Source organism: Coccinella septempunctata, chromosome 7 (assembly GCF_907165205.1).
Source record: "Coccinella septempunctata chromosome 7, icCocSept1.1, whole genome shotgun sequence".
NCBI lineage: Eukaryota > Metazoa > Arthropoda > Insecta > Coleoptera > Coccinellidae > Coccinella > Coccinella septempunctata.
Genome location: NC_058195.1, coordinates 16,290,107 through 16,317,969, shown reverse-complemented (window position 1 = coordinate 16,317,969; position 27,863 = coordinate 16,290,107). Strand labels below are relative to the sequence as shown.

Genomic DNA, 27,863 nt, shown 5'->3' with positions numbered 1-27,863 from the left:
CTGTTTTCTTCTAGCTGCCAAAGTTCTCGAGATCCCCTCAGCAGACAACGAATTTTGCCTTCCCTGCATATAGGTACAACCCTCAGTGTTACAACTCCAACCCCTTAATATAGAGAAAATGGGGTAAGTGAAAACTCATTTGAAAGTTTTCAGGATATTCAATTTTTTCCCAATTAATTTATTCTTCGAGATATTCAAATTCGAGTTCTGTTCAGTATTGGTCATTTCGTTAAACATGCTGTGTGAATCAATCAAATTGTCACTTATTTATTCTGAGGTTTCGATTACTATCGTCAACATAACCTCGCAACTCTCTGTCCTAATTTGTTTCCTTAAAATCTATTGGCTTTCTTCCACACATTGTGGTCCTTATGTGGACTTTATTGATAATATAAAATTTGAGCTATTTCACTAAAACGCGTTTTCTGTATATCTTTTTATTTTCTACAACTCTCTTGGTTTAAGCTGTCAGAAAACCATTGACACGCCTGCGTCCCAAGCTCTCGAGATAGGCTTGCTTGATCAGCTTCTCTCACTTCAGTGCCGCTTGGCGAGATCACTGCATTTCCACAGTTGCCATGTACTGGTAGGTGATAATTTTCCCAGTATTAGCGAAATGCTGATTTCTCCTTCATTGAATTGGATTACTGAAACAGATATTTCGAAAAATAGTATTGAATGTTCGGGAGGATATTACCAATTTTGTGTTTGGCTTCAATCAAAAAATTTATTGGTATATCGCTATACGCCTCAATTAATTCCTACCAATTCCTACCGAATATTAAAATATGATGAGAATCAATTCAGATGAATACCCCCCGCCGATATGGACGTTAACAAGTGTTACGATCTTAATTGAACTAGTATCGAGCACCACACAGTATATTCGTCTGGGTTTCGATCTGAGGGGATGATTGAACCGGATCTCGTTTCATACTAGATGGCTCTCGTGTACTACTTGATAATACTCAGAAGTGACTACCAGTATTTAATTAGGGTCCATCAAATCCAAAAGATTCTTACAGAAATTATAAATAACCTCAAGCCAGAAGTTTTCCTTCCAAACGATATCATCATAAGTGCTGGAGCACCAGCTGAATGCATGTACTTTATTTCGACTGGAACAGTGTTCTAGACCACAGCTTCAGGTCGAGAGGTTAGTAATTATTTGAGTGTAGAACACTTCTCTTTGAAGATTCCCAGCTTTTCAACAGTACTTATAGCATTTCAGAGTTGGTGTGGATAGATCAACAATTTTAAAGATCAACAATTTTAAAGATCAACAACTAGTTGACTATTTATGTTTGAACCATTTTATTTCAACTAGGGAGACTACGAACAGGGTGGGAAACTACAACTACAACTTTTTAATCCAACGAGATAGAGGAAAATAAATGGCACATAAGGTTCGTCTTTTTTCGAGAAACTTATAATGCCAAAAAATTGAAAGTTCAAGTAATGATTTGAAATGAAAAAATGTTTTGAGCTCATCAGTGGATCCTACGTGAAAAAGTGCCAGTAGAATGTTCAAGTTACAGATTTATATCTTCAAGGACAAAAAAGTTATGAGAACTCCACGAAATTGTCAAACTCAAAAACGAAGTATCGTAGGAGGCTGCGGTTTTCACTATTCTTTGTTTCTCCCAAAATGAGCTCGGCAATTTGTCATCCGTTTTCTTCTAGCTGCTTTAGTTCTTGAGATCCTCCCAGTAGACAACGAATTTTGCCCAATCTGTACAAAGTGAAATCCAATGTTGCTCATAATTCAAATTTGAATATTAGGTCCTTGCTATTCAAAATTTAGGGGTTGGGGTTGTAACACTGAAGGTTGAAAAGATAGGATTTTAAATTTGATCTCAGAAGTTGTCCACCTCTTATGAAAAATCGACGTGTCTGACAAATTTTTTCGAAATAAGTTTATTCCACCTATTATGTATGTATCTGGTTTTCGGAAGACTCTCAATTCTCAATAATGTTGATCAGTTTCCATTTGTTCATCTAAGCTAATTCAATTCTTTAATTTCATTTCAATATCTCTGTAGCAGCAAGACGCGACACCCTGTGGTCCAGATCTTTAGAACACAAAGTTCTTTGTTTTCTATTTAGCATCTTTGGAAGAGTATTCATGCTGATTTTGGCAGGTAAATGAAAAACCTCTATTATAATAGTTTTCAATTATCGTGATTTCGTTTTCACTTCAAGTTTTGATCGTCAACCGGTTGCTGCGGGCTTCGGAGTTGAGAATCAAGTATAGTCAAGTATTGGATGAGTTGAACGAATACATTAATAGAAAAAAGCTGCCTCCTTCAACGAGGAACCGATTGATCTCTTTCTACGAGTACAAATTCCAGGGAAGATTTGTGAGACCGGCGAAAATTGAGAAATTATTGTCAGGTGCATAACTGTACATGTATAATCTTTATACCGGGTGGCCCACCCCAGACACGGCGCTCATTTTGAGGAAGTAAATAAAGATATTTTGAAAATCTTTTCTCGTGGTGTGTGTAGGGCATTCAACAGCATAATGCAAAATTATTGAAATCTATAGGGGGTGTTCGAAAACAAAGATATAGACCAAAGTTACACTTTTTTAAATGTAACACCCTGCATTTGACCTCAAAAATGAAATGCCAAGCTCAAATTATGATAAGTTTCTTCAGATTACTGTATACCTTAGAAGAAAGATAATGGCGAAAAATTGAAAATAAGGAGTTTTTTTAAATAGTAATTAATGAAGAAACTATAGTAACGCCAGCGATACAGGCAGTATTTTTTCGAGTGGACAAGTTGGCTACTCTGGAATAAACAGAGTGGTCATAATTAATTCTCAAACATCAACTATAAATAATCGTCAAAAACTTTCTTATTCCAAATGGCACACCCGGTTTTTCTATATATCGTTGAACGTAAAAGTTAATTTCGAAACTATCTTCATAAGGTTTTCCTAGATCTAAACCTGATAGTTTCTCAGCAGTTTTTGACAATTTATTTATAGTTGATGTTTGAGAATTAATTATGATAACTCCGTATGTCAAAGAGTTGAAATTTTTATTTATGTGTAGGAGTAGTCAACTTGTCTACAGCAATACTGTCTAGATTGCTGGCATAACTAGTTTCTTCATTGATGGGAAATTCTCCTCAATTTGGGTTATCGCTGCATATGCAAGTTCAAACTGAATAATTATGAGTTTCATTCATGGTTTTTTTCAAATTCACCTCGGAAACTATCCAAAATCAACCTTCAAATTTGGGGTTTCAAAATTTAAATCGCTTTGTGCGGAGTTAACTATTTGGCAACAGCGCATACAAGACAATGAAAAGAACAATGTCCGATCTGCTTGTTTATAAAATAACAGCTGTTGATCTACAGGCGCGTACTTACTGGCAAGCTTCAACTGCAACCGGCCATAAAAATCCCATAAAATTTTACGACCTTCCTCGTTCGTTGCAGACTTCATAGGGAGCCATCTTTGTCTATCTCATCAAGATAACGCATTTGTTGTCCTGTATTATCAAGGCAAATTTCAGTCGATGTTGCCAACTTGTGCAACCGAGATAAAACGCTTCAAACTTTAAATACCCATTTTTATTTTTCATTTTTTAAGTGTTTAAAATATTTTTTTTTTGGGAAACGTTTGAAATGGTTATTTCAAAATGTTATGCTTCAAAGATATTTCATAAAAAATACATCATTTTCGTCAGAAGGAGTATTCCCTATTGCTATTTAAAAAAACTCCATATTTTCAATTTTTCGAAATTATCTCGTGGAGGGTGCTTCTGAGCTATAAAGTTATCTGAAGAAACTCATCATAATTTGAGCTGGCCATTCCATTTTTGAGGTCAAATACAGGGTGTTACATTCAGAAAAGTGTTACTTTGGTCTATATCTTTGTTTTCGAACACCCTGTATATATGACAATAATTTTAAATTCTGCTTTATAACACCCTACACACACCACAAGAAGAAATTCTCAATATATCTTCATTGACTCCCTCAAAATGAGCGCCGTGTCTGGAGTGGGCCACCCCAGACAGAGATATTTATAAAATGAAAATATTAAATTTATCTTCAAAGATCGACTGAGGAAAGAGATAAACTACCACTCGACCTACAAACTGATCCAGCAGGTGCAAATTTTCGAGGATATACCAACGAAGATTCTGACAGAAATTATAAATAACCTCAAGCCAGAAGTTTTCCTTCCAAACGATATCATCATAAGTGCTGGAGCACCAGCTGAATGCATGTACTTTATTTCGACTGGAACAGTGTCCGTGACCACAGCTTCAGGTCGAGAGGTTAGTAATTATTTGAGTGTAGAACACTTCTCTTTGAAGATTCCCAGCTTTTCAACAGTACTGATAGCATTTCAGAGTTGGTGTGGATAGATCAACAATTTTAAAGATCGACAACGAGTTGACTATTTATGTTTGAACCATTTTGTTTTAACTAGGGAGACTACGAACAGGGTGGGAAACTACAACTACAACTTTTTATTTCTTCATAAACTTTTTAGGGTTTTCACTCCCAATCTCTGAAACAAAATCAATTAAAAATGAAATCAACGATTTGCTCCTGCGTAAATTCTTGCACTAATTCGTCAGGAGCAAATTAACTAGAAAAAATTGTTGCCTGATAATGAACTGAAAATAAATAACGTTGAAATTATAATTCTAAGTTGTAACGTTTTGGAGTCTATATCAGACTCCTTCATCAGACGAAAAATCTATTTTCGAAAATCTTCTGAATTGTGGCTTTTGTTTGACATTAATTGTGAAAACCCTAAAAAGTTTATGAAGAAATGCAGAATCCTCCCAGAATAAATTTCAATAGATACAATTTTTTAATCAAACGAGATAGAGGAAAATAAATGGCACATAAGGTTCGTCTTTTTTCGAGAAACTTATAATGCCATCAAATGCATTCCTCCATCTCTTTTTGTTTTTTGATACAATTTTTTAATCAAACGAGATAGAGGAAAATAAATGGCACATAAGGTTCGTCTTTTTTCGAGAAACTTATAATGCCATCAAATGCATTCCTCCATCTTCTTTTGTTTTCGAGTTATAGGCCAAAATTTAAGTTTGGGCGATTTCAACTTTGGTCTTTATCTCCGTTTTCACATCTTCACTAAATATACCTGTTGGAAAAAATTATAGTATTCCATGTTTTCATTTCAACATCCTAGCACAAATAACTCGGGAAAAAAAGAAGATAGAGGAATGCTGTTGATGCCCACCCACTGAACATCAACAACATGGTCAGAAACGTTCTCATATTTTAGACGCTGCTCAAATTAGCAAAATTCATTTCTATTTTTGGATAATCAGGATTCCGTTCTCAACTAAATTTTTTCAAGCCAAACCTACATAATAGGGAATTCTCCTTGTGACGAAAATGATGTATATTTTATGGAATATCTTTGAAACGTTACATTGTGAAATAACCATTTCAACTGTTTACAAAAAACAAATATTTTAAGAACTTGAAAATGAAAAATAAAAATGGGTATATAAAATTTACAGCGTTTCGTTTCTATTGCACAAGTTGGCGACATGCCCTGAAATATGCGTTGATAATAAAGAACAACAAATACACTATCTTGATGAGATAGACAAAGATGGCTGTCTATGATGCCTGCGACGAACGAGGAAGGTCGTAAAATTTTATGGGATTTTTATGGCCGGTTGCTGTTTAGGCTCACCAGTGAGTACGCGCCTTATGATGGTTGTAAATCAACAGCTGTTATTTTATAACCAAACCATTGTTCTTTTTATTTTCTAGTAGGCGCTGTTGCCAAATCGTAAACTAGAAACGAAGCGATTCAAATTTCAAAACCTCATATTTGAAGAATGATTTTTGAATAGTTTCCGCGGTGCATTTGAAAAATTTATGCATCAAACTTATTATTATACAGTTTGAAATTGCATATGCTGTGATAACCCAAATTGAGGAGAATTCCCCATTTGGGCTCCTGAATTCAAGGAAAAATCTTGCTATTCATGATGTGAGAAATCTCATAGTGTGATCTCTTGGTGTTGGACATCTTGAAACACTTTTTACTGGGCTACAATGTCTTTGGAAGTCTTTGGAAGTAAATATAAACCGTATGTATGAATTCCTTGAAAATTGTTGAACCGTTGAAAAGCCATTTCAATTGAAAAACTGTCTTGTCTCCTACAACGCAAGATTTTTGAGAACAATATAGACTTCTACTTGAATCACATTTTCAGATTTTTCCCAAAAATCGTTTCATAACAAAAAAATGACTATCTAACAGTTCAACAATTTTCAAGGAATTCAAAAACGCGGCTTATGTTGACTGGTTCAAAGTACATTGTCCAAAAGGTGAAAAGCAAAAATAGCCAAAATAGGTGGAACTATTAGATTTCACATATCATATGAGTTCTGTGTACCAAATTAAGTCATATTCGTATAACCGCTTTCCGAGAGGAAGAGAAAAGACTTCTTTTAGGGGAAAGATACAGGGAGTCTCCTTATTTTGTCTGAAGAATGTGTGACTAAATTCAAATGCATAAATAAAACTGAGCTTTCGTGTTTCTATTCGAAATCACCAAAAATATAAAAAATTGAGTGTAGTTCTAGGTAATTCTTCTCTGAAACTCTGAAACATAAGGTCAATCCTAAATATCCAGAACCTAAGCTGGATTCTTCGCTGAAGTTCGAAGCGCCTTTGGAAAAATTGCGGCTGAAGTTGAAAACTAGGATTAATATTCTGCAATAACTAGCTGGTAGGTACTTCATGGGTTGCTGATTTAACTACTCTTCGAACGGCAGCCCTAGCTTTGGTTTCTTCAGCTGCTGAATATTGTTGCCCCGTTTGGGTTAATAGTGTTCATGTGCAAAAATTGATGGGTAGCTAAATTTTTCCATGAGAATTATAAAGTTAGTTCAAACATCATGCCGCTCCATATTCGTAGGCAGACTGCAGTTATGAATTCTTGGAATAAATTTCACTCCTTTCCCAATATAAAAGTTGTAGAGCATAACATTTTCTACCATCTTTGTCCCAAGCAATTTTTTCTACGTTCAAACGTTTTTGAGATATATGGCGATTAATGTCTACTCTCATTTAAATTATAACACGGTCTTGTGGGGTGCGTCGTCTGGGAGTGGTTCTGTTTTTGTTGCCCAGAAAAGAATAATTCGCCTTATCTTCGGTCTGAAACCCCTGGAGTCCTGTAGACCATCTTTTATGAAACATAAAATATTAAGTTTTTCATGTATTTATATTCTAAACTGCCTGCTTTACACGAGGAAGAATATTCATTCTCAAAAAAAGTGTTGCCAATTTCATGAATATAATACTAGGCAAAAAGAAACCATTTGCATTCCAGCTCATAGGACGAGCAAATTTGAGTATTCTCCTATGTATAGTGGCATAAAATTCTACAATCATCTGCCTGATAGACTTAAAACGTTGAAGTTTTCGAGCTTCAAGAAAGAAATAAAAAAAATTCTTTTAGAACAGTGCTTTTATAGTAAAAGCGAATATTTAAATTCAGTGGTAGAGTGATATCACACTCGGTAGTATCTTGGGTGTAAACCGTTATCATTGTTATTTTTGTTTTTTTTTTTTTTCCTTTAATTTTTTGATTTCCTTTTTCTGTCTCCTCTGAGGATAATTAATTAATGTCTAAAGCTATTTATGTTGACTCTTCCTATACATGTACAATGTCTCAAAGGATTCAATAAATTATTATTATTATTATTATTATTAATGCGAGGTGCGAGGTGTTTAGCGATACATGCTGAAGCGAAAATTTTAATTTTTGTTTAATATTTGAAATGGTTATGGTTTTTATCAACAGAATATATATATAAATCGATCACGTGAAAACTTGCAATTATTTTCTCTCTTTGTACAATTTAATTACTGCATATTTTCTATTTAGGTATGCCATTTGCAAGAAGGATCTTATTTTGGCGAAGCTGCTCTGATATTAAATCAAAGAAAATCGGTTTCTTGCGTCACCGCCCTGGAAATATGTGAAACGTACAAACTGGATTCGAAAACATTCAGGCGTTGTTTCAAGGATAATCCAGAAGTATTCCAAAGATTGAGGCTAGAGGCTGAAAGAAGAGAAGAGGAATCGAATAGACTAGAAAAGGAGTTCCAAGAAATGCTGTTTCTCAGGACGTACCTTGGAGACAAGCGAAAATTTTCATTCGAATCTGAGAGAGATTTGCATTCAGTTTCATCGAAGACATAATATTACTGAGTTATGAGAACTAAATGATTTATATTCAATTTTGTTCAGTTCGAAATATACTTCGAGAATGATTTCAGCTTTTCGATTTACTTCAGTTCTCGGGAATTATTCTGGCCCTGTTTCACCTAACTTGATTATTCCATCAAAATCTGATTGAAACCGTGAGCGAATACTATTTCGATTATTGAAGAATGGAATGAATCGTTTTGTTCGAACGCAAAATAATATCGTTGCGATAACTGTTGAAACCTCAAATTGGGTCTACTAAATTTGAAACGCCTTTTATAGTTCGCCCTTTTTAAACTTCCCCAAATATATATGATTCGAAACTAGGAGATATAACTGATGTATTGTATATAAAGCAGCGCTCCAAGAACGGGAGTTGAACAACAGAATAACGCTCTGGAAAATCACTCCTAGACTTACTCAGTCAAAAAAATTCGTGATGATTTCACCGACCTACACCAGAAAACGGCTAAAGCTTTCAGGGCACTGTCGGTACAAATACCATTTGTATGGGGAAGTCAGCAGATGAGATTTGTAAGCTCTGTGGATCAGAAGCAGAAACAGCTGAACACATGGTACGCAAGTTTCCAGAACTGGCTGGCCTAAGAACTACCAGGAAAACGTTCCTGGTTACTCACGAGGTAACGGCCAAGACTCCTAAGGATGTTGTAGGTTTTATCAACACCATTGACGACCTCCTTAGGTTCCTATGAATGATTAGGGTATAGAACAAAATGATCTACATGGTCGCAGTTCCCGAAAGTCTTATCGACCCACAACGACCCTGGTTCAAATAATAATAATGTGGGTACATATTTTTATTAATTCATCATTTTTTGTTATTATTCCTGATTATTATCACGTTGACTGTCCCCATTCTAATTTTTTTTTCACCCCCCACGTCCAACACATTTATCCAAAGAGAAGGGTTACTTTTGAGTGATAAAATATATATTCTATGAAAAATTAATTCTGCAGCCATTTAAGGAAGTTTTCTTGTTCAAAATCTTCAAGTCCAATGGAAGGCTTGATGCTGACGTTTCTTGAATCACGTATGATTAATTATGATTGAGGCTATCAATACATATTTCTACAAGACGTTAAGCCCATATGAACCGACCAAACTGCAGCGTTCATGAAAAGTAACCATATTTATCTTGAACGTCAAATGAATCAATGAATCACATACGACTCATGGACTCCTGGCGAAAATTTTTATGTATCATATGTGACTCATGGGACAGTCAACGTGTTAAGGGAGATCCTAGGAATTCACCAGAGAGAAGTAGAATATCTAGACTAGTGATTCCTCGTCAAAAAATAGGGTGGGTCATTTTTTGAGCCACTTTCTCTGCTCCTTTCTCAAAGAAAAGTGTCCGGGAAGTAGGTACATCCCGGACGGTTGCCAAAAATAATAATTTATCAACAGATAATACGCCTGAATCGTAAAGATTGGAATTATCATCACCATGGTTAACTGCTGCAAGTGTCAGAGATTCAAAAATGTCAATGCCACATATTTGCACAGTTCAGCATGAAACTTCCCGTACATATTTACCCTATGATGAGGATACTAAGAATATATTTCACAAATTTTCACGATGCTTTCGTGACTGGTGTATGGTCTGGAAGAAACACCCAAAATTCTGCTATTACTATAGGAGTACGACAGCGTATTTGGAGGAACGCAAATCACATGCTACCAGTAGATACTTTTATATTATACATCCAATGAGTAAACTATGGTAAGTTCAAGATTATATCCGATACAGGTATCACCCCAAACAAATGACAATCACGGTGAATATATGGTCGATAACTGAACGAAAATATCTTGAATTGTATGCCTTCAAAAAGTTACAATCTGCAGAACCACTAAACGTGTTTCAATTCCAAATATAAAATATACATTTCTTCACCAATTAACAAATTAAAACTATAAGGTTCGAAAATCTTTCAGCGTCAGCATCCACAAAGAAATTTATTCGGAAGAAAGATTCAATTCCGAATTTTTTCGAATGATTGCGATGAAAGCGACAGATTTTGAATTGACAATTATGCTTCGAAGCAGTACAAGGATTCCTCGAGAATCCATTCTACAGTTTTTGCGTGTTGCTTGTAAAACTGAAAACCGTACGGAAATTCTAAAAATACGCACCTTTAAAACAATACTCAACGTTCACAAAGAAATCTCCGATCTAATTTAAAAATTTTGATTTTTGCATTTGTGAATCCTCAATTTTCTGTTAACTATAATGAGCAAAATTCTTTCAGTTTTAGTTTGGAGATGATACTGATTGCATTATATCTCTTCGCTTTCATATATTATCCTTTGGCAGCTTCTTTTTACGACTTAAAGAATTATTACACCAGAAAGCGTCACCTTATGGAAGAGGCATTTCAAATCTTCTTCATAATTGAGATACTTGTAAGGCTTTTCGTCGGAAGAAAAAACCCCAGGTTGAGAAAAGTGACGATTAGTCATCCAAAAATATTGAGGTGAGTTAATTATATCCTATAGAACATTGACGTGAAAGTGATGATGTTAAAATTTGCAGGTCCTACATTGTAAGCATTTATTTCATAGGTGACATGTGTGGTGCCCTACCGGTTTCATTTTGCATTTCATTAACCGAAGACCCTGTTATTCTGGCTTCTATGGCAGCAATTAGGTTAGGAAAAATCCTGAGACTCATGTCACTTCTGGATTATTTTTGTAAACTCTTGGAGGTAAGTCACAGCGTCTGATTCTTTGTGGTTTTGATAAGTTAAATTTCAAGAATCGGTCCTTCTTCTAGTGGATTTTTTGAGCTTTTCACTTTTGACATGAAATTCTTAGTGATTTACTCGAAAATGCGGAATTTTTTTCTGAAGCTAGAAGAGAAGTTTGTGTTAATTCAATGTGAATGAAGTGGCCACTTTCAATAAATGTACATTCCTCTTTCAGATATTACGCATGTCTGCCTATAAAAGGGTATGCAGTTTCATAATCGTATCCTTCATAGCTTTTCACTGGTTTGCTTGCGTCTACCATGGAATTAAAAGATTTCGTACTTATCTGGTTGGAGAATCACGACCTGAAGATTCTCCGGTTTATAAATATCAATCGGCAAACTCATCGGGTGCAGTATATATACAAACAGCCTTCAGGACAATGGGAATAATTTTGTGTGAGTTAAGACTTCGATTTCAATCACTTTCCTTCTAGAATGATGACTGGTCCGAAATTTTTTATTTTCATATCTGCAATTTGCTTTCATCAAAAAAAAAAAGAAAAAGATTATGTGTTTTTCACAAAATGTGTTTTTAAAACACGACACGTGTTTCTCTATCACAATAGTAGGGGAGAGTTCCTTTGAATCGGACGGCCCATGAACCGGACACTGCAGTTTTCTACTACACTCGATGGTAATTTAGCACCCTTTACGTAAATCCCATTTTTGCTACAAGGCGCGAGCCACAAGGTCGGCCATTTTCCAAGAGATATCGATCGATGTTGCAAAAATAGGATTTACGTAAAGGATGCTAAATTACTCTCGAGTGTAGTAGAAAACTGTAGCGTCCGGTTCATGGGCCGTCCGATTCAAAGGAACTCTCCCCTATCTTCAGGTGGGTGATGGAAAAGGAGAGTTTACCTCCTTCTCCTTTCCTTCTGGAATGATTGGTCTGAAATTTAACATTTTTCATTTTCATTTGTGCAATCAGCTTTTATCAAAAAAAAAAAAAAAACGAAAACTCAAAACAGATTATGCGATTCGCACAAAATGCGTTTTCAAAACACGGCATGACGTGTTCTACAATAGCATCTTAAGGTGGGTGAAGGTAAACTCACCTTTACCTCTACCCACAGTCTCGAGGATGAATAATCCATGTGATATTTTTTTAGCAACAAGACGAGAAAGTGCAATGAAGAGAGGTATTGAGCACAAGATGTTTAGCTTTCTTTTGCTGGTGTTTGGCCGAGTAATCATACTTGTTTTGGGAGGTAAGTTGTACTATATTTGGAGAAGAGCCGATTCATATTATGTTCGTAAGTCTCAAATCCGAGTAATAAAATTGAACCTCTTGCAACTTGATGAACTACAAAAGTAGAAAAATTGTTGAAATTGAAGCACTAAATTTGCGGTGATATTCAACAGGGTGCACCTCAAAAAAAAAAAATGGTCGTACAGCAAATTTTAGGGAAGTAACTAGTAGTAATGAATTCTGAGTAATCTTGGTCTATGGAAGATGGTCCATTTCCATATGGACCAAATACCTTTTTCATTTAACTTTAAAACTAATACGCTCACTCAAAAACCTTAGATCGCATAAGAAATTTTCGAAGATATATTTCTGGAACTCTAGTGGATCTTATACCATTTACAGCCATGATTTTCCTTAATTTTTCCCTTTCTTATACATCCCTGAAAGAGCAATAAAAAAAGACGAAAGATATCGAGGTAACCACTTATGTGAAGAGTGTAGCAATTTTTCAAGAGCCCTACATGGATTCATTCCAATCCAAGAAGACCCACTAAAAACCCTTAACTGCTTCTTGAATATTGGTTCCGGGCATTTGCCTATAAACCGTTCATCTCTTAGTCTTCGAATAAGTTTTGATGAAAGCATTATTATTCACTTTTTTTCTCGTTTTCTGCTCTGTTTCTTTGTTTCAGATATTATTTCGAAATGGGAAAGAGGATAAAGAAATTTTTATATCGACGGAAAAGAAGCCCTTCAGTATTAAAAGCTTATTCTGTAAACAAATTTGACATCACTACACTACTCACGGGGAGACAGGGTTTTTTTACTGAGGTTTTTCCCTAAGCTCTTGTATCATACTCCAAATTGTATGGTCCCCCGTTACACTAACCTTTGCTAAAACTCATGCATATGCTATATTGTTTGATACCTGAAAATGTATTGCTGACATTCAAAAGAATATATATATATCTCTTAGTCGGTTTTCTTCTCGCACACTATAGTGCTGGGATTTATGTGCTTATCCTCTATTGGATAAAACTTTATTGCATTTTTGAATAAGTTTCTGTTCTTATTTTAATCTTTTTTTAATTGATCTCGTGGTCACCTTTGGTAATTTCGCATTCCCCTTTTGTCTTTCTCTGGGTGGTAGTCCACTAGTCTCCTAGTTCTTGATTCGGATGGTTTTTCGCTGTTTCGAATAATTTCTCTGCTTTTTTGTTTATGAATTCCGTAAGCCTAGTTGCACACACAGCTATTTAGACGGCCCGGAATGAAATCGATATTTTACGGTAGCAGTTGCTAGCACACTACCCAGATTTTTACCGTCCAAACGATCAGCCATCTAAAGTCGACTGAAATGGTCGGTAAAAAACATTGAACTCAAGAAAGAACTCCTTCTTGAGTTCAATGGTAAACAATCGGCGCTTGCACAAACGTGTACTTAGTCACGTACGTCAATACATCCCGATATTGCCGGTATTGGACGGTTTCTCACCGGCATTTTACCGTCACCGATCAATGGTCGGCGTATGTGCAAGGTCCCGTTCCACACGTGGTTCACTATTGGAATTTGGACGACCGATATAAAATCGGCCGTCCAAAATCGATCGGCCGTCCAAAATCGGTGTGTGTGCAACTAGGCTTACGGTTTCCCATTTTAGGTCCCTATAAATCTTTCTATTCCTGACAAACCAAGGTGCATCTATTGCACATCGTAGCAGCTTGTTTTCAGTGGCCTGACTTTTTTTGATATGGCCCTTTGCCGCGAAATCCCAGGCGACTGATCCATAAGTCAGTTGAGGCCTAGCAACGGCTTTGATTATCTTCAATTTTGTCTCTTTCGACATGTGGCTTCTTCTTCCTATCAGAGAGTAGAGTCTATTCATCGCTGCTTTCGTTTTGTCGACTGCTTGTTTGATATGACTTTTCCAAAACAGTCCTTTGTCAAGCGATATTCCTAAATATTTGGCTTCATTTTTCCAGTCGATTTCTTCGCCGTCAACTTCTAGATTGGTTGTGGGTAGCAGTCCCCTCTTCTGTAGTAATATTGCTTGGCTTTTTTGTCCATTGAGCTTGATTTTCCACTTTATGCACAAGTCATTGGTTTCGTTAATCGTTTCTTGTAGAACTCGTTCTATTACTTCAGGGTTGCGGTGTCGAGTTGCTATGCCTGTGTCCTCAGCATATAACGTAAGCATAGTTCGTGGATTCTTCGGAATATCGTGAATGTATATGTTGTACAGAAGTGGCCCAAGTACTGACCCTTGGGGTACTCCAGCCCCCATATCTCTTGTTGTGCATTCTCCTTCCACTTTCACGTAAAATCTTCTATTTTTGAGATAATTCCGGATCAACTTGCATATTTTGATCGAATATCCAGCACATCTCATCTTATATATTAATCCTTCATACCATACTCTGTCGAATGCTCTGGCGACGTCTAGAAAAACAAGACCTGTAGCTTGTTTATTTTGGAATCCCTATGTAATGTATTCTGTGAGCCTTAATAATTGTTGCTCTGTTGAATGCTCTCTTATGAATCCGAACTGTTTTGGTGGTATAAGTTACAGATTTTCGGTTTCCTTCTTTAGACTCTTGGCTATAATTCTTTCTACTACCTTTCCTAACGCAGACAGTAGACTTATCGGTCTGTAGTTTTGTGGGAACTTCTTCTCTTTGAATGGTTTATTGAACACTATGACTTCCGCTGTATACCATTTTTCTGAGTAGTGTTCTGTCCTCATAATTCCATTCGCGTTACATTTTCAGGTAAATACTTCAACACAACATTCGTTATTTTATCGCTTCCGGGAGCTTTCCTCTTCTTCAAACTTCTAATTTTTTTCCTGATTTCATTTGGCGATGTTGGTTTGTCTATTTCAGCAGCCGCTGGTAATTCATCCATTTCTTCATCATTTTCCTCAACCAGTTATTCCAAATCTTCATTATCGTCGTCTGTCCTGTAATTTTTTCTCGATTCTCGTTCGACCGAGTCCGCCAATGCATCTGCCTTATTAGTATTGGTATACGCCATTCCCCTTTCTCCGTGTACGGGTGGAATTTTAGTCTTTTCTCCTCGTAGGCTGTTTTGCATTCTCCATGCAGAGTGATCAATTGTATTCTGTTCGTGAACTCTTTTGTTCCATCTGCTTGTTCTTAGATCTTTCAGGGCATTTTTCAGAACTTGGTTATCGCGGTTGAGGTTCCATCTATTCAGATCATTTTTATTCATTCGATATATATTCTTCTGAGTCTTCGATTTTCTGGGTCGATGCTCCTTTGAAAGAGCATTCTGAATTGAATAAACCCATAAAATTTGATCGAAATCGGACCTTGCATTTAAGAATAATGGCTATCGCAACTTTACACCAATGTTCATGAATCACCCCGGATCTCCAAAACTAACTAGCCTTAGGATACAAAACCAGACAATTTTCCGAAAGGCCTGGATGACCTGCATTCGCCATTAGGCTATGGACGACGACTCATGAAACACCCTGTATAACGAGCCATTTATGAATTTTGAGTTCTTAAATGTCGTTTTCATGAAAATTTGCCTAATTGTGAATGGTTCAAGCAATATCCACTAAATATCTGAAAACTATTGGTATTCGTTCCACAATTCCTGAGATATTTGTGGAACGAGTATTAATAATGTCTGTGCTGTTAATACTTCTTTTTTATTTATGGAAATTTCTCTATCTTCTTCCAAGTATTGCTGATAAACCAAATACTCCGAGCTGCAAAATTGGATACTGAGTATCGTGAAGTGATTGGTCAGTTGAAGGAGTTCATGAATCGAAAGAAGTTACCAATAGCCACAAGAAATCGACTGCTTTCCTTCTATGAATACAAATTCCAAGGAAAATTTGTGAAGGAGAAGAAAATCGAGAACATGTTGTCAGGTAGGTGAAACTATATGTTAGATGAAAGATTCTTCTGAATCGAAGATGATCTCTTTCACAATATCGAAGTAAATTCATACACTTTAGTTTCTCAATTAGATATCCATCTTCAGATCGAATCAAGAAAGAAATAAATTATCACGCAAGCAACAAATTGATCCAGCAGGTACAGATATTCGAAGATATACCAACGAAGATCCTAACAGAAATCATAAGTCATCTCAAGTCGGAGGTCTTCCTACCAAACGATATCATTATAAGCGCTGGTACAACGGCTGATAGCATGTATTTCATTTCAAGTGGAACGGTATCTGTTACTACAGCCTCCGGTCGAGAGGTGAGTCAACTATTTCTTATAAACGCAGGTGTAGATTACGAGGATGTATTGATATCAAATTAGCCTAGACCAGTTCCATGCATAAAAGAAATATTGCCTTACCATAGCAACGAACAATAACTCATTAGAAGTGTCAGTGTGAATTTTGAAGTCAAAATAGTAAACCAGAATTACGCAATAAATTAACAGAAAAGAGATGTCCACCGAAATTGTGAAAATCGAAAAATTGGAGTATCGAGCCATCATCAAGTACCTGTATTTAAAAGGGTTAAGAGGTAAGCAGCTTTACGAAGATATGCTAAATAACCTTGGTGATCCAATATCCTTCGTATGCGACCGTGAAGAATTGGACTGCATGCTTCAAAAGAGGCAAATTTTCCATTGAAGATGATGACCGATCGGGAAGGCCAGTTTCTGTGTCAGTACCCGAAAATATCGATGCAGTTCATGACATTATTTTATCAGACCGTCGAATTGGGCTAAAACGGACATATGAGGCACTGAATATTTCATACGAACGCGTTCATCATATAGTTCACGTCAATTTGGACATGAGAAAAATTGCTGCAAAATGGATCCCCAAATGCTTGAATGTTGACCAAAAGTTCGATCTGTGCTCGATTTGAAAACGATGTAGACTTCTTAAACCGAATTGTTACTATGGATGAGACTTGGGTACATTTCTACGATCCAGAAACAAAGCAACAATCGATGGAATGGCGACACTCTGGTTCTCCAAGACCTAAGAAGTTTCGTGTCCAAAAATCTGCTGGAAAAGTTCTTGCTTCAGGTTTTTGGGATATCCATGGAGTAATCATGATTGATTCTTTGGATAAGGGTAGAACAATAACCGAAGATTACTATTCGACATTACTGACCACTCTACGGAAAAAAATATGAGAGAAAAGACGCGGAAAGCAATCCAAAGGTATTTTGTTTTTGCAGGACAACGCCCCTGCACACAAATCTCATGTTGCCATGCAAAAAATTCGTGACTTAGGGTTTGAATTACTTGAACACCCCTCTTGTTCACAAGATTTGGCACAATCCGACTTTCATTTATTTCCTCAACTGAAAAAAAGTTCAAAAGGTCGTAAATTTCCTTCCAACGAGGAAATAATGAAAGCTGCGTGGAGGTCTGTTTTGCAGAGCAAGAAGAAACATTTTTTTGAAAGGTCTAGAGACGTTGCAGGTTCGCTGTAATAAGAGTATCCAATTAAGAGGAGAATATGAGTAATAAAATATTTTAACATTGAAATTTTTTTGGTTCTATAGTATGCTAAGACTTTTTCAATATATCCTCGTATGAGTTCTTGCACTCCAAGTCTGCAGTTAGGTATCGTTGTGACACGAGCTTGGACTAGGGTAAAGATAGTCTCATTTTATTGTTTTATAAGTTTATTGAGTGTCCCTTTCAAAATTGTACACTGATCCAATTCAGGATTGACACCTACATTGAGGATGTTTTACAAAATTGTCAGGGAGGTTTTAGGAAGAATAGGAATTGTTCCGATCAGGTACTGAGCCCGATGTGAATCTGATTCGCAGGATTTTCTATAATTCTATATCAAACTTTATCTAGTCTTGCAAAGTGTCAATTTTCTACTCCCTCACCTCACATACTTTTTTATGTCTTGTTCTAGTACTTGCCTTGACAGCTTCAGATATTCTAAGACTTCTGAGATTTCAGGTATGCCACCTTCAAGATGGTGGTTACTTTGGAGAAGCAGCACTGGTATTAAATCACAAGAAGTCTATTTCCAGCGTGACAGCTCTAGAAATATGCGAAACGTATAGGTTGGATTCGAAAACGTTTCGGAACTGCTTCAAAAATTATCCCGAAATATTTCATAAACTGAGGGCAGAAGCAGAGAGGAGGGAGCAAGAAACGAACAAACTGGAGGAGGAATTCCAGGAGAAGTTATTCCTACGGACGTACTTTGGAGATAAGCGTAGGTCGACGTTCGAATCGGGTATATCCGGTGATGATTTAGGCGTGATACCTTCGAAGAAAAATTTCTAAATGTTTCTTGTTAATTTTCATGTTGGTTCTATTAAAGTTCTAGAAAGCATCTGATTTTTTTTCTGATTATCCATAAAAATTATAGTTTGTTTGTGACAAAAGCTACAAGTTCTTCGAAAACTTGTTTCGTTTGTGTATTTATGACCAATTTTAGATCGGCAAAGAGAGCCCAATATCAAAGATCAGAGACTAGAAAGATAACAGACACCCTCATATCAGTCATATTTTCAGTACTAAAAATCGACTACATTTTGGCCTGTGTTTGCCACATTTGACAATTAGATGTCGCTGAAAACGTAGTGTCAATGAAGAAAAACAGTTTTCTCTTTTATAATTGAAGGGCGCGAAATTCGAATTCTATTCCTTGTATTGAATGTCAATATCGACTTTGTTGAGAACAGAAAACAATCATCCCGAGCGACAAAACAAAAGTATGGTTTTGCTTTGGGATAAAGATGTTAATTTTCATCTGAACATTGTTTGGAATTACTTGATAAATAAGCTGTCGGATGTGGTTGATTTTATTTTAAATTCAAAAAAATTACAGAAATTTGTTATGAACAACAAATAGAGGTTTGACTAGGACACAAAAATATAGGGTGATCTGCCATAAGTCAAAAGTGTTATTTCTGTGCAAAACATTGTTTGAATTGATAAGATTAGTTGAATCTGTACAATTTATGTCAGAAATTAATATGAACCAATATACGAAATAGCATCATAACATACACTTTTCAGTTACTTACATATTAGTTGCAGAATTTTCGATGCCACAATTAAAAAAAACCTTGCAGAGGTATACAAGACCTGTATGTCAGCCCGTCAGTATATATCGAGGTATATATGTATACTTCATTCAAATTTATTTTAGCAGTCGGTTGGCCATGAAATAATTTTCTCAAGTTTTTGTAACTAGAACGAAGTTAGGTTGGCACTCATGAAATGTCGTTAACGTCATAACGCCGTTGCCGCAACTAATATCAATTTTTATTACGAAAACGCCGAAAGTGATTGAAAAAAGAGACAGGGTTTCAGGAAGTGCTATTTAGAATTCAGATCCGCTCATTCAAATAGTTATACCCTGATATTCTAAAATCCACAATACGTCAGACGGTAGCGAATTTAATGTAAGAGAATTTATATAATGTTTCATCTGAATCTAAACGACTTATATTTCAGCTGGATATTTCCACAATCAGAAAGATTGTGAATGAAGAGGATGACAAAGAGTTTCCTTCTATTGGGAGACCCAAAAAAGTGGTGGCATTTGAGAATTTTATGTTTGAGTGAATTAATGCGAAAAGTTTACTACAGGATTTTCGATAAATGTCATCGGAGAATAAGTTCCCGAAAATTGATTTTTCTATTTTTCATTTTACTTATATTGATGCAAGATGATTTTTGTTGAAGAATTTAACATTCTTGTAATTATCTGTTAATTCCTCCAGGAGATACCCATTCCCAACCACTGCATCATATGCATTTCATCTTCGGGTTAATATTTTTAAAATCTACAAATGATGTAAACCAAAGAAGATAACGAACATTAACTCTCCTCAAGCTAGTGCATATTATGATATTATACCGATCTCTTGTATTTTCCATGCAAATAACTGGATTTGGTATGCCTTCAATCAGTATAAACTTCAATCATGTTCGTCACATATTTTCCGAAGAAATTCGACATTGTGATAAAATAAGTAATTACAGAAACTTTTACGTAGAACGAGCAACATAGCGTTGATTTAAAACCCAAAAATGTTTTGACAAGCGTCATAACCCCACATTTTCGTACTATACAGAGTGAAATGTGTCAAATTTCCATGGCCAACCGACTGCTAAAATAAAAGTGAATGGAGTATAGTTTCTTTATGCTTCATAGTATCATACAGATGCTATAACATACACGAATTGATTAATGAATGAACAAAACACTCGCAGCATATATCATAAGACTTTGACTGTGCAATCAACAATTAGACAGTCACTCGTTTCCCAAGACGAAATCAATAAAACCTTTGCATCTCTGAATCTATTGAAGAAGTAACAAATGAGAAGCATTGAATAGACGTATAAAGGTCAAAATTTCCACTAAATGGGCCTTTCATGCAAGGGATGCTTCGTGCATACAACAATTTACGTGAATGAGCAGTTCTCAATTGACTTACAGTAAAATGTTCACTGCACATGGTGTATAGTCAAAAGTGTTTGCTCAAGTCCTTCTATTTACACCCTGAAAATTTGATCCACTGCGGATCACTGAGAATTAAACTCAATGAATGACATTTAAAGATTTTTAATACTCACCTTATCAAAGTGAAGAACTTAATTTCGGAAAATCCATTTTATTATTTGATCCACAGTTCTTCACCATATTCAATAATTTTCGAACGATATTTTGAGGTTTTCACCAATAAATAAGACGAAAAAATTTAATAATCAGCAACTAGAAGGACCTAGATAAATAAAAGGCGGTACTAGAATCAAAACATTCAAAACCTCTTTGATCAAAATAGCTATCTGAAATCCTACAAAATTCCATGTCTCTACGAATGGCCCTCAAATTAATAGATATGTTAACTAGTCTAAGGGTCTTAGTAACACATTTGAAACACAGATGGCGCTCAATCACTTTAGTCGCTCCGTTTCCTATTTTTCTACTCTATAATCTCTGCCAAACAGAAATTTCAGTTTGCTTCTCTGTATTCACATAAAACAGCCTGTCGACAGTATTTGAACAATACAAATTTTTTAATCGAATAGTTTCCGAATGGCGCCTGTCAAATTGGTTCACCCTATGGATCAATTTGTGTCAAAACAAGCAATCAAGCAAGGACTCGATTCTGAAAAGTCTAACAATCCAATAAAATTATAGAACGAGAGGGGAGGAGGCGAGTTCTCGGTAGATTTCATCGGTTTTAGTGTGGCTTGGGAGACTACTCCAATCACGCAACCCTTTTGCGTCCATTGTTGGACATAGGTCTCTCCCATTCTATACCACTCTCTTCTGTTCTGTGCTGTCCGAACCCAGTTATTGGATATTCTTTTTATGTCGTCTGTCCAGCGTGTAGGCGGTCTTCCTCTACTTCTCTTGTCTGCTCGCGGTCTCCACTCCAACAATCGCTTCGTCCACCGATCTCCTCTCATCCGTGCGACATGACCTGCCCAGTTCCATTTGAGTCTTGCCACAACGGTGATAACATCTTCTACGCCAGTTCTTTTTCTTAGATCTTCATTTCTTATGTGATCCCTCAGAGTTACACCCAACATTGACCTCTCCATTTTTCTTTGCGTCACTTTCAGCTTTCTTGCAGTTGCATTTGTTAATGTCAGGGTTTCGGCTCCGTATGTTAAAACTGGAAGCACGCACTTATTGAAAGCTTTTCGTTTTAGGTGGATAGGAATATCACCCTTGAAAATATCCCTTAGTTTACCATAGGCTGCCCATGCGAGAGTGAGTCTTCTGTTCAGTTCAGTGGTCTGATTATCTCTCGAGATACGAACTTCGTGGCCAAGATATATATAGGCTTCAACCCTTTCAACCTCACAACCATCAATATCGATGTTAGAACTGGGAATAAGATTTGTCATGAATTTGGACTTTTTCATATTGCTTTTAGACCAATTTCCCCGCATGCGTTTTTCAAGTCCTTTATCATTTCCTTTATTTCTCCGAGGTTATCCGAAATGAGTACTATGTCATCTGCGAAGCGCAAGTTATTAAGATATTTGCCATCAATATTGATGCCTTTTTTATCCCAATTCAACTGTTTGAATGCTCTCTCGAGGACTGTTATGAACAATTTTGGGGACATCGTGTCACCTTGTCTCACCCCACGTCCGATGGGTATGCGGTCAGTGTTTTCGAATAATTTTACAGTCATTGTAGCATTTTTATATATGTTGTAAATGAGTTTGGAATATCTAAAATCGACCCTGCAATCTTGCAGTGCTTGCATTACTGCCTTCAACTCAACTGTATCGAAAGCCTTGTGGAAGTCGATGAACGCCAATACCAAGGGTCTATTATATTCAGTTGTTTTTTCAATGAGTGTTTTTATACTTTGGAGGTGATCATTTGTTCCGAATCCGCGGCGAAAACCAGCTTGTTCTACAGGTTGATAGAACTCAATTTTATTTTCTAGCCGCGTAGTTATAATTCGGGTGAAGAGCTTATAAAGATGACTTAGAAGGCTTATTGGCCGGTAGTTCTCTAAATCGGCTGTGTCGCCCTTTTTATGGAGTAGTATGACGATTGAATCATGTCATTTCTTGGGAATCGAGCAACTGAACAGGCAGAGGTTAAACAGGTCTTTTAATTTTTCAAGTAACCTCTGGCCACCTATTTTGATTGCATCCGCCACTATATTGTCTTCACCTGGTGATCTGTTGTTTTTTGCCTTCTTCAAGGCCAGTTCTATCTCTCCCATGGTGATATCTGGTATTTCTTCTGATCCTTGATTGACAACACCTTTTTTAGAAGTTAAGAAATCTGCCTCGTATTCCTCATCTACCTCTTGACGGCTTTCATATAGTATCTGATAAAATTCCTCCACAGTCTTCAGTATCTCGTTTCTATTTGTTGTAATATTCCCTTGTTTGTTTCTTAGCTTATTCATTTCTCCCTTTCCATTCCTCAGTTTTCTTCGCAGCACCTTCATGCTTTTGTTGTTCTCTATAGTCTCCTCAATCTTTTCCTTTTTGTATCTTCTGATGTCTTTTATAATGGCTTTGGATATTTGTTTGTTCATCGCTTTTATCTCTTCGTCGGTGGTCGTTTTCTGGCTTCCTTTGAATCTTCTCTCTTTCATTAACAGTCCAGTTGATGCACTGATTTTTTCTTCTTTTTGTGTCTTCGGGCAATACTTTTCTTGGCTCGCAGATAATGCTTTGACTATTGCGTCGTTCAATTCCTCGATGTTTTCTTCCCTCTCTGAATCTTCTAAAAGGTTACTTATGTTCCCTTGAAAACCATCTATATCGGTCGGAGGGCGCCAAGGATTTCTTTCTGATTTAGTTATCATGTTTCTGCGCTCTTTCTTTAGATTAAGTACGATTTTCGCTCTCACTATACGATGATCACTACCTGTAAAAAACTTATTCAATACTGATACGTCTTTGACCGTGTTTTTGTTATCAGTTATTATGTAGTCGATCTCGTTTTTTGTTCGACCGTCTGGACTCTTCCAGGTCCATCTTCGATTAAGTTTTTTATAGAAAAAACTGTTCATGAGGAATAAGTTGTTCTGTAAGAGGAATCCAAGCAGCATCTCGCCACGATCATTCCTGCCCTCTGAACCGAAACCTCCAAGAGCAGTCTCAGAGTTGTTAGACTTCAATCCAACCTTTGCATTGAAATCCCCACATAGGAATGTAAAGTGGGTTCTCTGGTCCTCCCAAGCCTTACTTACGTCGTCATAGAAGAGGTCCATTTCTTCATCGGTCTGTTTTGTAGTTGGTGCGTATACTTGAATAAACTTCATATTGTATCGCTTGTTCAATCTGAGTATCACATAAATTACTCTGGGAGATATCGTCTTGATGGACACGATGCCTGAATTATGACGTTTGTGAATCAGAAAACCAGTGCCCCCAATCGAAGAGTCCTCATTTCCAGCATGATAGAAAGTGTGACCGGATTTTAGTCTGCAGAGCTGTTCTCCCCGTCTTCTAACTTCACTAAGACCGACGACATCCCAATTGATTTGTTCTAATTCGCACTCTAGTTCAATTAATCGTTCTTCTGAGAGTAATGATCTTACATTGTATGTTGCTAGGTATAGTTTCCAAACTTTTGATGATGCTTTTCCTGCTGCCAACTTTTTGCCCCCCCCCAGAATCCGCGGGGCAGACTGATATAGAATCAGTACGAGATTCTGAGCGTTTCGCTCTACTCGCCTGGGGTACTGAAGTTTTAATAATTGGCATTTTATCATAATCATAATAGGAGGTTAATTAGCCATAATTCGCCGCGTTGGCCAAACGAGTTGGCGAATGGGTTTGTGGGGATATTGGAAGGAAAGATTTGTGGGATTAGACAAGGATTTAGGATAGGACAATGGTTTCTCCTGTAGGGTACTAGGAGATAAACCACGGCTCGCGTAGGCAGGGTCGCTTCCCTGAGATAGGTCTGCCATCTATCGGGGTCATAGATGGGTACCTACCCGCTACCGGACTACTCCAATAGACACTCAAAAATCCTGACACTAACAAAACTACCCTCCCCTATCTGTGATCGATGCTAAACTCACCTATGTTAGTTTGGTAAAAACTGACAATTGTCTTAGCTTTGTTTATATTTGCGTTTGGTAAACATAACAAATTTCGAATTTCTAAACCTTTTTCTTTTTTCCATTCTGGTCGAAAGTATTTGATGGGCTCGCTCCGGTTTTCATTTCTCGATTGGAATTTTTGCGGCCCTCAATATGTAGAGGTTACAGAAAGCGATTTCTCATCCCTCTAATTCAGCTGATTTTCTTTTCTTACTCTCTCACTCGAGGCTTGTGGAATTAGTTCATACCGACACAAATTATTATGGGGAAAACTCCAAATCACTTGGCAACTGAGTACCCAATCAAATCCGCTGTTTATCAGAAAAAGAGAAATTTTCAATGTCATCTCCTAAGCTGCAGCACATAAAATGCTGATGTAGGATCCGACATTTGACCCTATGAAATTCCTCTAGCCCTTTCACTGTCAATTCATAAGAGGATGTTGGAAATGGGGATGACCGAAGGGCTCTGGATAAAGTGCCAATATACTTATTCGTTCAGACATAAAATACCTTCAACACTCTCGTGACTGACTTATAAATATGATGCAGGGAGTTGTCTTTGTATCTCCTTCTCAAAAACTTGAAATATTATATATAATATTATTCCGCATTTACTACGATAACTTTTTCAACAGCTAGGTTTATTATACTTGCGGTTAGTAGGCATATATAAGGTGAGTATATTTGAGTTTTAACATTTGATTCCTATCATCTAAATGATTTCCGCTACATTCGATTTTTTAATTCCTTGTCTTTCATATTGATACAATTGTAACAAAGTTATTTGGACGTTGCAGAGATCGGAAAATATTTTAGGGAGACAGTTCATTGTCGATACTCCTAACACCCAGATTTCCTGAACAAAATTATGAATAGTACTTCATAAACTTCTAACAGGCCATTGCAGTGAATCACCCTGTATATGGTAGGACTTGTCGCTAATGAAAAGACGCCTTCCTTTAATTGTGCGCGGGCCGAAATTATCGAAGCCTCTATTTTTGAATAAACGACTTTTTTTTCCAAATAATTCGAATCCCTATCATCGAATGTTCATTTTAAAATATGTACAGGATGGGCAAAATTGGTGATACCTGAATTACAACTTTTTAACCCAAAATGAATGTACCATTCATGTCGTCTTTTTTCGAGAAACTAATAATGCCATCAACTGCACTCCTCTTTCTTCTTTTGTTTTTGAGTTATAGGCCAAAATTTAAATTTGGGCGATTTCAACTTTAGCCATTATCTCCGTTTCTGATTGTGCTAGGATGTTGAAATGAAGACATTATACAGAAACTTTTTTGATAGCAATCCAGTGATTGATTTTTTCCTACATGTATATTTGCTGAGCTATAACATGAAGTTGTGTTTTTTCTTTCGAAAACAGTAGTTTAAAACGACTTAAAAATAATCGCCCTTTTTTTACCGTTTCAGAAATATATCATAACAACACCCTCAGTCTTTCTAAGTCATTTTAAACTACTGTTTTCATAAGAACAAATACAGATTTATGTTAAAGCTCAGCAAATATACCTGTTGGAAAAAATCATAGTACGCCACTGGATTGCTATCAAAAAAGTGTCTGTATAATGTTTTCATTTCAACATCCTAGCTTAAACAGAAATGGAGATAATGACCAAAGTTGAAATTTCAATTTTGACCTAAAACTCGAAAACAAAAGAAGATAGAGTAATGCAGTTGATGGCATTATTAGTTTCTCGAAAAAAGACGACCGTAATGTGGCATGCATTTTCCTCTATCTCGTTGGGTTGAAAAAGTTGTAATTCAGGTATCACCAATTTTGCCCACCCTGTACATGATTTATCGAATAAATTGAACAAAAACTGATCCGCACGATTTTTAGAATGAAATCCTGAAAGTTTTCAATTCCCCAAAATATTGAAGAAGTAGCAATTCGATATTATCATTAAATGAACTATCCAAATCATAACCCATACGGCGGGCCTATTATTGTGCACATCGCTTTTCACTTGCTTTGTACGTTTTTGTTTTCCTTTTAGTTTCGTACATCTTAACAAAATGTTATTGATGTACAGGGTGTACGAGTTAAAGTGTTCCTATACCTTATTGTGGAAACTAAAGGAGCTGGATGAAAAAGTTAAATACAAAACTTGTCTGCAATCGATTGAACTTTTATTTTTTATAACCCAACTTGATGCTCCGTTTTTTCCCTGTTTGTATCAACTTTCTTTTTTAAACGGAACAATCTATAAATTATTGCATTTTTTAACTTTGGAGTAACAACCATGGTCCTATATAGGACATATTCTGAGATATTCGACTTTTTCCTAAAATTTTGACAGCTCTAGGTGCTCACTAAAATAGCTCTGTTACTAGTTTTCTAATGAATGTGTCAAGACCAAATCTTGCCCAGCTCTTGTCAATATATTGGATCATACGTTACATCTCTATTTTGAGTATTCTGATATACAGGGTCTTCAAAAATTAAAGTTAAAAATTCAATTAGAAGTTCAATCAAATCTTGATTCTTTCAAATGGCAACCTATATTTTTTTCTCGTTAATCATATAAAGCAGGTTAAAATGAGCAAAAAATATATTTAATTTTCTTTTGTAAACTGAATAGTTTCAGAAATATGGACGAAAAAGTGCATTTTCCTTCAAGAACCAAAGATAGTTAATTAATTAATTAATTTTTGAGTTTAAGTAATTGTCTGACAACACAAAATATTAAGGTGGGTTATAAAAAATAAAAGTTCAGTCGATTACAGACCAGTTTTGTATTTAACTTTTTCTTCCAGCTCCTTTAGTTTCCACAATAAGGTATAGGGACACTTAAACTCAGACACCCTGTACTTATATCATTACGATTTTCTGTAATTGGGGATATAACCTGTAGGAAATAGAGAATTCAACCAATTAATATTATTATATTATGCATAATTATATTATTATACAGGGTGAGTCTTTGAAATGTTCAAATATTTTAGAAGTAGATTTTTGAGGTCGAAAGAAACACTTTTTTCCTTCACTATTTTGCCGAATCGGCTCGGTTTGAAAGATGCAGGATGTTGAAAAACCAGAAAAAAATGTTATTTTTAGTTCTATGACACAAACATTTTTCGCATGGAATAAAT

The 27,863-nt window shown here is 36.2% G+C and overlaps 4 protein-coding genes across 6 annotated transcripts in view; 2 read left to right on the top strand and 2 right to left on the bottom strand.

The window, feature by feature from the left end:
• LOC123316468 (potassium voltage-gated channel protein Shaw-like) overlaps positions 1-27,863 on the bottom strand; it is a 229,838-nt gene that overhangs the window by 97,830 nt on the left and 104,145 nt on the right. The window lies entirely within an intron of this gene.
• Positions 2,049-8,306, top strand: LOC123316474 (potassium/sodium hyperpolarization-activated cyclic nucleotide-gated channel 1-like). The gene is made up of 4 exons (XM_044902563.1): positions 2,049-2,141; positions 2,203-2,394; positions 4,076-4,299; positions 7,918-8,306. The coding sequence occupies exons 1-4, from the start codon at positions 2,126-2,128 to the stop codon at positions 8,233-8,235; spliced, it is 750 nt and encodes a 249-aa protein (XP_044758498.1). The 5' UTR covers positions 2,049-2,125; the 3' UTR covers positions 8,236-8,306.
• On the top strand, positions 9,738-18,521 carry LOC123316470 (potassium/sodium hyperpolarization-activated cyclic nucleotide-gated channel 1-like). Its single transcript, XM_044902556.1, has 8 exons — positions 9,738-9,986; positions 10,516-10,740; positions 10,800-10,971; positions 11,189-11,411; positions 12,128-12,226; positions 15,921-16,112; positions 16,226-16,449; positions 18,140-18,521. The coding sequence occupies exons 1-8, from the start codon at positions 9,745-9,747 to the stop codon at positions 18,470-18,472; spliced, it is 1,710 nt and encodes a 569-aa protein (XP_044758491.1). The 5' UTR covers positions 9,738-9,744; the 3' UTR covers positions 18,473-18,521.
• LOC123316824 (craniofacial development protein 2-like) lies at positions 22,738-24,408 on the bottom strand. Its single transcript, XM_044903073.1, has one exon. The coding sequence runs from the start codon at positions 24,406-24,408 to the stop codon at positions 22,738-22,740; it is 1,671 nt and encodes a 556-aa protein (XP_044759008.1).

What these genes read in the sequence shown, in the direction of transcription:
- LOC123316470 (XM_044902556.1), top strand. Translation starts at nt 9,745, where the DNA reads ATGTCAATGCCACATATTTGCACAGTTCAGCATGAAACTTCCCGTACA. An exon ending in AGTCATCCAAAAATATTGAG is followed by an intron (nt 10,741 to 10,799) that starts GTGAGTTAATTA and finishes TAAAATTTGCAG; the next exon opens with GTCCTACATTGTAAGCATTT. An exon ending in CTACAGCCTCCGGTCGAGAG is followed by an intron (nt 16,450 to 18,139) that starts GTGAGTCAACTA and finishes CTGAGATTTCAG; the next exon opens with GTATGCCACCTTCAAGATGG.
- LOC123316824 (XM_044903073.1), bottom strand. Translation starts at nt 24,408, where the DNA reads ATGATAAAATGCCAATTATTAAAACTTCAGTACCCCAGGCGAGTAGAG.
- LOC123316474 (XM_044902563.1), top strand. An exon ending in AATTGAGAAATTATTGTCAG is followed by an intron (nt 2,395 to 4,075) that starts GTGCATAACTGT and finishes TTATCTTCAAAG; the next exon opens with ATCGACTGAGGAAAGAGATA. An exon ending in CCACAGCTTCAGGTCGAGAG is followed by an intron (nt 4,300 to 7,917) that starts GTTAGTAATTAT and finishes TTTTCTATTTAG; the next exon opens with GTATGCCATTTGCAAGAAGG.